The following is an 11,455-nucleotide window of genomic DNA, read 5'->3' as shown; positions in this document are numbered from 1 at the left end:
GATCCTGACCCTGACGATGCCTGCTGCTGCTGTATATTTGGAGTTTGTGTGCCTCTCATCACGGTGGCTATGAGATGTTAACTACCTCGCCTGATGTACAGGAGGTCGTGGGTTCGATCCTGATCCTGACGATGCCTGCTGCTGCTGCTGTATATTTGGAGTTTGTGTCTCTCTCTCCGTGATCGTGTGGATGTTTCTCCGGGTCCTCCGGTATTTGGCTGCGATCCATGTCCACGTGATAAGCCAACTAAGTTGAACTTTCATTTGTGGCCAGGTCGCTTCTGAAAAATAGCTACGTAGCTCTGTGGAGACTTATACATATATTTTTTACGTAAAAAATTGTTTATTATAACATATTAAATATAAAATATAATATAACCATTAAAATAAAATGCTATATTATATGAAATAAATCTATAAAAAGAATTATGAACAAAAAGGTGTATTATATATTTAATATTATAATATGAAATGTAATAAAACCATTAAGGGGCCATCAATTTAGTCGGCACGCAAAAATCTGTCAAAACTTGACCCCTCCCTCCCTGTACGCACGCGGAATTTTTACACCACCACCAGCAGCACCAGCAGCACCACCACTACCACCACCAGCACCACCAGCAGCAGCACCACCAGCAGCAACACCACCCATCAGCACCACCCACCACCAGCACCACCCCCCTCAGCACCACCACCAGCACCACCACCCCCCTCAGCACCACCAGCAGCAGCAGCACCACCACCACCAGCACCACCACCATTACGATCCACTACCACCACGATCCACCAGCACCACCACCACCACGATCCACCAGCATTACGATCCACCACCACGATCCACCAGCACCACGATCCACCACCACGATCCAGCACCACCACGATCCAGCACCACCACCATCAGCTCCATGGCTTCGGGATTTGTCCGCACGACGTCTCTGTACAGCAGCAGGAGGAGGAGGCGTCTGGGGTCTCTCCTCGCCGTCTGCGTCGCCGCCACCGCCGTCTACGCGGTGGTGACCGCTCACGAAGGTAACGAGACGAGTGGGGAGCTCACAAAGTGTGTCACACTGTCACACACAGTGTGACAGTGTGACACACTTTGTGAGCACACACACACACAGTGTGTGACACTAACAGTGTCACACACACAGTGTGTGTGTGTGTGACACTGTGTGTGTGTGTAACACTGTGTGTTACACACACACACAGTGTGTGTATAACACACACACTGTGTGTGTGTGTGTTACACACAGTGTGTTATACACACTGTGTTATACACAGTGTGTTATATACAGTGTGTTATATACACTGTGTGTTACACACACTGTGTGTTATACACACACACTGCAACACTCCCTCCCTCCCTCCTTGACCCCGTGACCCCCGACGCTCGTCCTGACCCCGTCACCACCCGGGGGGCGGCTCCCCCCTCCCCCCTGCGTGCAGGGCGGGGCCAGCCCCAGCGCCCCTCCCTGCAGGACGGCCTCCCGGCCAACGTCACGGCGGTGGTGGGGAGCGACGCTCAGCTCCGCTGCGTCGTTCTGAAGGGCAGCGATGGCGGCGATGAACACCACCACCAGCAGCACCAGCACCACGTGCAGTGGCTCAAGCACGTGGAGGTGAACGGGAGCCTGGAGGCGCCCAACGGCTCGCCCTACGTGCGCATTGTCACGGTGAGCGAGCGAGGCACGGGGGCACTCACTCACCACTCACTCACCCACTCACTCACCACTCACTCACCCACTCACCCACACTCACTCACCCACTTACTCACCCACTCACCCACACTCACTCACTCAACCACTCACTCACCCACTCACTCACCCACTCACCCACTCACTCACTCATCCACTCACTCACTCACCCACTTACCCACTCACTCACCCACTCACTCACCCACTCACCCACTCACTCACCCACTCACTCACCCACTCACTCACCCACTCACCTACTCACTCACCCACTCACCCACCCACTCACTGACCCACTCACCCACTCACACACCCACTCACCCACCCACCCACTCACTCACCCACCCACCCACCCACTCACCCACCCACCCACCCACTCACTCACCCACTCACCCACCCACCTACCTACCCACCCACTCACTCACCCACCCACCCACCCACTCACCCACCCACCCACCCACTCACTCACCCATCCACCCATCCAAACTCAGTGGAGGCCGACATCACCCTCAACACAACAGGACCCAGCAGCTCCCCGCTTGGCTCAGACTCTACGCGTTCGCTGAGTGACGACAGATACAAAAAAATGAACCCCACGTTGGCGTGGGAACGCAAGATTCTGACTTCCTCTCGTCTCTCTCTCTCCGTGCCGCCCGTCGGTTCGCATCAAGACGGTCGGAGTGGAGGTCACGGACGTGGAGACGAACGTCCTCTACCTGCGCAACGTCAGCACGGACGACTCGGGCCGCTACACCTGCCTGGCGGTCAACGCCGTGGGGTTCGCTCGGCGCTCCGCCTGGCTGCTCGTCGTGCCGGGCGAGACGCCGGCGGGGGGCCGCACGCTCGCCGCCACGACGACCTCGGGGGCCGGGAAGATGTTGACCACCTCGCCTGGTACGCAGGAGGTCGTGGGTTCCATCCCGACCCTGACGACGCCTGCTGCTGCTGTATATTTGTGGAGTTTGCGTCTCTCTCTCTGTCATCATCATCATCCTCACGGTGGCTAGGGAGACGTGACAACAAGAGTGACCCCGGCAGTGTCTCTCGCCACTGCCGGGGTCACCGTGTGTCACCGTGTGTCACCGTGTGTCACCGTGTGTGTGTCACCGTGTGTCACCGCGTGTCACCGTGCGTGTGTCACCGTGTGTCACCGTCTGTGTGTGTGTGTCACCGTGTGTCACCGTGTGTCACCGTGCGTGTGTCACCGTGTGTCACCGTGTGTGTGTCACCGTGTGACACACAGTGTGTAACACAGTGTGTGACACACAGTGTCACACACTGTGTGACACTGTGTGTCACACTCCCTCCCTCCCTCTCCTCCCTCTCCTCCCTCCCTCCTTGACCCCGTGACCCCCGACGCTCGTCCTGACCCCGCCACCACCCGGGGGGTGGCTCCCCCCTCCCCCCTCCCCCCGGCGTGCAGGGCGGGGCCAGCCCCAGCGCCCCTCCCTGCAGGACGGCCTCCCGGCCAACGTCACGGCGGTGGTGGGGAGCGACGCTCAGCTCCGCTGCGTCGTTCTGAAGGGCAGCAATGGTGGCGATGAGCACCACAACAACCACCACCACGTGCAGTGGCTCAAGCACGTGGAGGTGAATGGGAGTCTGGAAGCACCCAACGGCTCACCCTACGTACGCATTGTCACGGTGAGCGAGCGAGGCACGAGGGGACTCACTCACTCACCACTCACCCACCCACTCACTCACCCACTCACTCACTCACCCACTCACACACTCACACACTCACTCACCCACTCACCCACTCACACACTCACTCACCCACTCACACACTCACACACTCACTCACCCACTCACACACTCACTCACCCACTCACACACTCACTCACCCACTCACTCACCCACTCACTCACCCACTCACCCACTCACCCACCCACTCACTCACTCACTCACCCACCCACTCACCCACTCACTCACTCACCCACTCACTCACTCACCCACCCACTCACACACTCACCCACTCACTCACCCACTCACTCACTCACCCACCCACTCACTCACTCACTCACCCACCCACTCACCCACTCACTCACCCACTCACTCACTCACCCACTCACTCGCCCACTCACTCACCCACCCACCCACTCACCCACCCACCCACCCAATCTCAGCGGAGTCCGACGTCGCCCTCAACACAACAGGACCCAGCAGCTCCCCGCTTGGCTCAGACTCTACGCGTTCGCTGAGTGACAACAAATACAAAAATATAAACCCCACGTTGGCGTGGGAACGCAAGATTCTGACTTCCTCCCGCCTCGCTCTCTCCGTGCCGCCCGTCGGTTCGCGTCAAGACGGTCGAAGTGGAGGTCACGGACGTGGAGACGAACGTCCTCTACCTGCGCAACGTCAGCACGGACGACTCGGGCCGCTACACCTGCCTGGCGGTCAACGCCGTGGGGTTCGCTCGGCGCTCCGCCTGGCTGCTCGTCGTGCCGGGCGAGACGCCGGCGGGGGGAGGCACGCTCGCCGCCACGACGATCGCGGGGGCCGGGAAGATGTTGACCGCCTCGCCTGGTACGCAGGAGGTCGTGGGTTTCATCCCGACCCTGACGACGCCTGCTGCTGCTGTATATGTGGAGTTTGCGTCTCTCTCTGTCATCGTCATCATCGTCATCATCACGGTGGCTAGGGAGATGTGACAACAAGAGTGACCCCAAGGTCACCGTGTGTCACCGTGTGTCACCGTGTGTGTGTCACCGTGTGTCACCGTGTGTGTGTCACCGTGTGTCACCGTGTGTGTGTCACCGCGTGTCACCGTGTGTCACCGTGTGTGTGTCACCGTGTGTCACCGTGTGTGTCACCGTGTGCCACCGTGTGTCACCGTGCGTCACCGTGTGTCACTGTGTGTCACCGTGTGTGTGTCACCGTGTGTGTGTCACCGTGCGTGTGTCACCGTGTGTCACCGTGTGTCACCGTGTGTGTGTCACCGTGCTCACCGTGTGTCACCATGTGTGTGTCACCGTGTGTCACCGTGTGTCACCGTGCGTGTGTCACCATGTGCTCCCCGCTTGTCACCGTGTAACACCGTGTGTGTGTCACCTTGTGTCACCGTGTGTCACCGTGTGTGTGTCACCGTGTGTCACCGTGTGTCACCGTGTGTCACCATGTGCTTCCCGCGTGCGTCAGCGATGTTTACCAACGTCCCTGTCACAGTGGAGGCGGGGTCACCGTGTGTGTGTCACCGTGTGTCACCGTGTGTCACCGCGTATCACCGTGCGTGTGCTCCCCGTGTGTCACCGTGCGTGTGTCACCGTGTGTCACCGTGTGTGTGTGTGTGTGCTCCCCGTGTGTCACCGTGTGTCACCGTGTGTCACCGTGTGTGTGTCACCGTGTGTCACCGTGTGTCACCGTGTGTCACCATGTGCTTCCCGCGTGCGTCAGCGATGTTTACCAACGTCCCTGTCACAGTGGAGGCGGGGTCACCGTGTGTGTGTCACCGTGTGTCACCGTGTGTCACCGCGTATCACCGTGCGTGTGCTCCCCGTGTGTCACCGTGCGTGTGTCACCGTGTGTCACCGTGTGTGTGTGTGTGTGCTCCCCGTGTGTCACCGTGTGTCACCGTGTGTCACCGTGTGTGTGTATGCTCCCCGTGTGTCACCGTGTGTGTGCTCTCCGTGTGCGTGTCAGCGATGTTTCCCGATGTCTCCGTCACGGTGGAGGCCGTCTCGGCCGCTCCCTTGACGGCGGGCGACGTTTCTTGCACCGCCGGCTTCCTCCTGCTGACCGCCATCGCCGGCGTCGCCGCCTTCTGCCTCACGCAGACGCGAAGGGCGAGGAGAGAGTCGACCGGCGGAGAGGTGGAGATGCAGGTACAGTTGAGGTGGTGGTGGTGGTGGTGGGGGTGGTGGTGGTCGTGGAGGTGGTGGTGGAGGTGGTGGTGGAGGTGGCGGTGGCGGTGTGTTGTGGTGGTGGTGGCGGTGGAGGTGGCGGTGACGGTGTGTGGTGGCGGTGGTGGCGGTGGCGGCGGTGGCGGTGGCAGTGGCGATGGCGGAGGCGGCGGCGGAGGCGGAGGCGGCGGCGGCGGTGGCGGTGGCGGCGGAGGCGGTAGTGGCGGTGGTGGTGGCGGAGGCAGTGGAGGTGGCGGTGGCGGTGGAGGTTGTGGTGGAGGTGGAGGTGGCTGTGGCGGTGGTGGTGGAGGTGGTGGTGGTGGCGGTGGTGGTGGTGGTGGAGGTGGTGGTGGTGGTGGTGGATTGGCAGTCACTTGTAAGTGCAATAAACTAGTTTTAATAACAATGATAATGATAAAAACAACGATAATAATGGTAACAATGATAATAAAGGGGGAGTAGTTTGCATGTCTCTGCCATCATCATCATCATCCTCATCACGGTGGCTACGTAGATGTTCACTGTGAAAAGAGTGACCCCGGCACTCTTTTTCACAACATTAAACAAACGTTAAACAAACGTTTGGCGCTGAGCAGTAATGTTTAGTGTGCCTCCCAACATGCAAAACAAACTTGAAATTTGGCATTTGGGTAGCTTCCAGACTGTACACAATGCAAAAAGTATAAAAATAGACTCGTGTATTTTGCACGTCAAGTGAGCGGTGACGTCGCGTCTGTGATGTCACCGGCATGCGGCAGCGTCACGCGGTCTGCCTGCTGACGTCATCCCTCCCCAAGCCTCCGCGTAGGCCGTGTGTCCCGCACAGACGCGCCGCATCATTGTCTCGATGTTCTGAGTCAACGCGGCTGTTTCCAGTTCGCCCTCATAAACACAAAGCAGAAGGTTCGTCTTCTTAGCTCTTTCGGTAAAGTCACGTTGAAGGGAAACAATAAAATAATAAAATAAAGTCTTCTTTGGTTCTTTCGGTAAAGTCACCACGTAGAATGAGAATAAAATAATAAATTGATAAAATAAAATAAGACAATAAAATTATCTTATTTTATCAATGTATTATTTTATTCTCATTCTACGTGATGGTGACTTTACCGAAAGAACCAAAGAAGATGAATCCTTGCAGTCACGAAAGCTTTAAATCGAAATAAAATAAAGATTCGTCTGTTTGTGCGAAGCGGCAAAAAACTCTCGAACGCTGACCCTCCAACGTCATGAAATTTCGTTTTTGGTTCTTTCGGTAAAGTCGCTGCGTAGAATGAGAATAAAATAATAAATTAATAGAATAAAATAACACAATAAAATTCTCACGACGTTTCGGCCACGACACAAGTGGCCCTCTTCAGGTTGGACGACAGGTCTGTTCCTTTCACCTGAAGAGGGCCACTTGTGTTGTGGCCAAAACGTCGTGAGAATTTTATTGTGTTATTTTATTAATTTATTATTTTATTCTCATTCTACGTGTTGGTGACTTTACCGAAAGAACCAAAGAAGATGAATCCTTGCAGTCACGAAAGCTTTAAATCGTCATGAAATTTGCACAGCTTACGCCGTCTGGAATTTCTAAGGGAACGCGACGATTCTCAGCTCGCCACATCATTCCATTTCCGAGTTGCCTGGTTAAGGTTCAATTTCCTTGAGTGAAAGACATCCGATTTAGTTAAATTGATTTGTTTCGGATGTTTTTCTTTCTTGCAGGCATCAATGTTTTTTCAGGGTTTTCCAGTGAAATAAAAGGGAATATTAAATTAATCCAAGACGATAATCCAAGTCCCGGGCGAAGCCGGGTAGTAAAGCTCGTTCGTAATAAAGGCTGTCACAAGTCCTACCTGCCTCACGTGGATTTACAATTCCAGTTACGTACGAATAAGGTGCGCAGAGGTTGATCAAATACAACTGTAAAAGCGAGGTATTGTTGTATAAGCTGCGTGGAATTAACTGCGTATAGTCTTACTCGGGGTCAAGAGGTTGATCAAATACAACTGTAAAAGCGAGGCTATTGTATAAACTGAGCGGGATTAACTTCGTATAGTCTTACTCGGGGTCAAGAGGTTGATCAAATACAACTGTAAAAGCGAGGTTATTGTTGTTTAACCTGAGCAGGATTAACTGTGTATAGTCTTACTCAGGGTCAAGAGGTTGATCAAATACAACTGTAAAAGCGAGGTTATTGTTGTTTGACCTGAGCAGGATTAACTGTGTATAGTCTTACTCAGGGTCAAGAGGTTGATCAAATACAACTGTAAAAGCGAGGCTATTGTTGTATAAGCTGCGCGGGATTGACTGCGTATAGTCTTACTCGGGGTCAAGAGGTTGATCAAATACAACTGTAAAAGCGAGGTATTGTTGTATAAGCTGAGCAGGATTAACTGTGTATAGTCTTACTCGGGGTCAAGAGGTTGATCAAATACAAATGTAAAAGCGAGGCTATTGTATAAGCTGCGCGGGATTGACTGTGTATAGTCTTACTCAGGGTCAAGAGGTTGATCAAATACAACTGTAAAAGCGAGGTTATTGTTGTTTAACCTGAGCAGGATTAACTGTGTATAGTCTTACTCAGGGTCAAGAGGTTGATCAAATACAACTGTAAAAGCGAGGTTATTGTTGTTTAACCTGAGCAGGATTAACTGTGTATAGTCTTACTCAGGGTCAAGAGGTTGATCAAATACAACTGTAAAAGCGAGGCTATTGTTGTATAAGCTGCGCGGGATTGACTGCGTATAGTCTTACTCGGGGTCAAGAGGTTGATCAAATACAACTGTAAAAGCGAGGTATTGTTGTATAAGCTGAGCAGGATTAACTGTGTATAGTCTTACTCGGGGTCAAGAGGTTGATCAAATACAAATGTAAAAGCGAGGCTATTGTATAAGCTGCGCGGGATTGACTGTGTATAGTCTTACTCAGGGTCAAGAGGTTGATCAAATACAACTGTAAAAGCGAGGTGTTGATGTATAAGCTGAGCGGGATTAACTGCGTATTGTCTTACTCGGGGTCAAGAGGTTGATCAAACTCAACTGTAAAAGCGAGGTGTTGTTGTATAAGCTGAGCGGTATTAACTGTGTATAGTCTTACTCGGGGTCAAGAGGTTGATCAAATACAACTGTAAAAGTGAAGTGTTGTTGTAAAAACTTAGCTGTATTAACTGCGTATTGTCTTACTCGGGGTCAAGAGGTTGATCAAACACAACTGTAAAAGCGAGGTGTTGTTGTATAAGCTGAGCGGTATTAACTGCGTATAGTCTTACTCGGGGTCAAGAGGTTGAACATTCAAATGAAAGTCGAAGTTCGACTTGGGCCATAATCCGTCAGAGGTGATAACAAAAAAACCGAGCACCACAAAGGCCCTTCTCTCTTAAAAAACACATCCCGAGTAGGCGTATGTATTAATATATAACGCGAGACACGGTCGTGCACACATCAAACTCTCCCGTACTGCAGCCTGAGCTGCCAATGCGCCCAGTCGCCGCTATCCACATCTTCAGTTGCATTGTCGTTGTAAGACGCTGTTTGTAATCGTGGTCGTCTTTCGCGTCGCAGCAATGAGGGATCTTCACGACGAGCTCACAGCTGCCAATCTGGGAAGGGTGGCGGCAATGCTTGGGTGAGCAGTAGCAGCAGCAGAAGAAGAGACGCTTTGAAATGGGTTCCATTGGCAAAGAAGTCAGCGGCTCTCGTCTGGTACGGCCACCGAGGGAGGAGGAAGTGGGGCAAGCCCCCCCAAGTTCGGGGTTTGCTCCGACAAGCCCACAGCTGCGAGCCACAGCGGTCTCCGCCGCTGGCAGCAAACTCTGAGTCTGAACCGACGACGTTCCACAAATACGCAGCCCCCTACGCGCCAACACCGACGTCGCATCGAACAAACATCCACTGAATTAATCTTTGGTTTTTTCGGTAAAGTCACGTAGAAATGAGAAAAAATAAAATTACATAATATGCGACTTTTCGATTGCAACGCAAGCAATCATCATCAGGTAGAGGAAACACAACCGCAGATATATATACTGACCTTAAGGAGAAGGAATTAACACAGATATACCAGGGGATACAGAGAGACGGAGCATCACACTTATCAAACAGGGTTTTTGCAAAATTTGGAAACTGTACAAAGCAACACAGACGGTCGGTTAAAACACAACGCATGGTCTGGTTGAATACGCTATTTCAAAGATTGTTAAATTGTAAGTTGAGCGTGAAATTTAAGATAGTGATAGAATACATACCGTAGAGAGACCTATGGGGGGAGACACGCAAACAGTTAAGAGGTGAAGCAGCTCTGTACCGAGGCCTTAAATAGCCAGAGATGGAGGGACTGGGTTTCAGAGACAATGGGACATAAATTAGCATGTACCGAGGCGCAAACCGTTTAGCTATTGCGAATCGTGTGTTGTGTTTCACATCGATATTCTCGGTTCTTTCGGTGAAGTCACGTAGACGTAGACGGCAAATGAGGAATATTTTAATTCCTGCAGCCGCAAAAGTTTTCGGTGAAAATTTCATCTTTCAATAACGCGTGGGGTGGAGCGGTTGTCGCCGCGGTGAGCGCGGTGCGCGATGAACTCCACCGCCCGAGTTTGAGTCTCCGTCACGGCTAACCGTCAAGTGGCGGAGTGACACCTGAGCCAGACCTGGACACCGCCTCATTCAGTCAACCCGCACACTGTGTGTACACGCACAGTGTGTATGTACACAGTGTATACACACTGTATACACACTGTGTATACACACACACAGTGTACACACAGTGTATATGTACATTGAGGGAAATAAGTATTTGATCCCCTGCTGATTTTGTACGTTTTCCCGCAGACGAAGAAATGATCAGTCTGTAATTTTAATGGTAGGTTTATTTGAACAGTGAGAGAACAGAATGACAACAAAAAAATCCAGAAAAACGCATGTCAAAAAATGTTATAAATTGATTTGCATTTTAATGAGGGAAATAAGTATTTGACCCCTCTGCAATTTGTCGCTAATGTTTAGAATTCGCCAGCATGCAATGGCCTACTCGTTTTGAATGACACTACAATAGTATGTTTTACATCCACTGTTAAGCAGACGCTGCATATTTTTTTAAATAGCTTCTTAATCAGATATTATCTGATGCAGTATATTTCACTGCAGTAATTAAATGTTGTTAAAATGCCTGTCAATTATTTCGATTAACTTGTCACACACTTGTCTGATTTTGTGTGTACATGCATCATTTCATTTATAACGGTCAAACATAGATTAAGTGACGTTAGGACAAAGTGTGTGTGTGTTTGGAAGTAACCTGTAGAGAGAACTCAGGTGAGACCCGTTCTTGTGATACAGGTCAAAGGGTACTTTTGTGTTTCACGAAGCGTCTGGAGCAACTCATTGTCTTTGAAATAGGGAGCACACTCGGATCATTCATCAGTTACGAGGCATACCACTTAAAAGTTACACGTATAGGAGGAGGTACATTCTCTACAACACGAATTATAGTTTTGTCTTACGTGTTGAGGCCACGTGATGTGTCGAAGGCTCTCTGCCAGCTCACAGGACAGACCCAAGTGCCGTGTGCTCAATAAGATGACTGACAGAGGCACCACTGCACCGACTTGGTGTGGCCGGCGCTCCGCTGGTTGTTGTGAGCGTCGCTCATCCGCCCTCCGTTGTTACTGGAGGGCGACTGCCTCCAACTGCCCAGCAGCGTGCTTCACGAGCCTCCTCCACAGAGGCCGATCTTGACACCGCTGGTACCGGTCATCGGCAAGCCCACTCAGCTCCACATCCTTCTTGTACAGCATCAGTCCATACATCTTTAAGAGGGTTATCGAAATGCCATGCTACAGACAGATGGGCAGTTATGAACGAACAGAGCTAATGCATTAACATCTCAAACTTGGTTGGAAAGCGTTAAAAAGGAATGTCTTATTTGACCTGAACT

The 11,455-nt window shown here is 51.9% G+C and overlaps 1 protein-coding gene across 1 annotated transcript; it reads left to right on the top strand.

Annotated features, from left to right (window-relative positions):
• The first annotated feature begins 630 nt into the window (after positions 1 to 630).
• LOC142918260 (uncharacterized) lies at positions 631 to 10,698 on the top strand. Its single transcript, XM_076062399.1, has 7 exons — positions 631 to 1,029; positions 1,447 to 1,673; positions 2,363 to 2,585; positions 3,115 to 3,335; positions 3,998 to 4,220; positions 5,334 to 5,515; positions 9,082 to 10,698. Exons 1-7 carry the CDS (start codon positions 906 to 908, stop codon positions 9,085 to 9,087), a joined length of 1,206 nt encoding a protein of 401 aa, XP_075918514.1. The 5' UTR covers positions 631 to 905; the 3' UTR covers positions 9,088 to 10,698.
• The last annotated feature ends 757 nt before the right edge of the window (positions 10,699 to 11,455 follow it).

This window comes from Petromyzon marinus, unplaced genomic scaffold, assembly GCF_048934315.1.
Source record: "Petromyzon marinus isolate PM22_M1 ecotype Great Lakes invasive population unplaced genomic scaffold, UKy_Petmar_22M1.pri1.0 PM_G_Scaffold_59, whole genome shotgun sequence".
NCBI lineage: Eukaryota > Metazoa > Chordata > Hyperoartia > Petromyzontiformes > Petromyzontidae > Petromyzon > Petromyzon marinus.
Note: the sequence above shows the minus strand (reverse complement) of the source record. Positions and strands in the feature narration are given on the sequence as shown.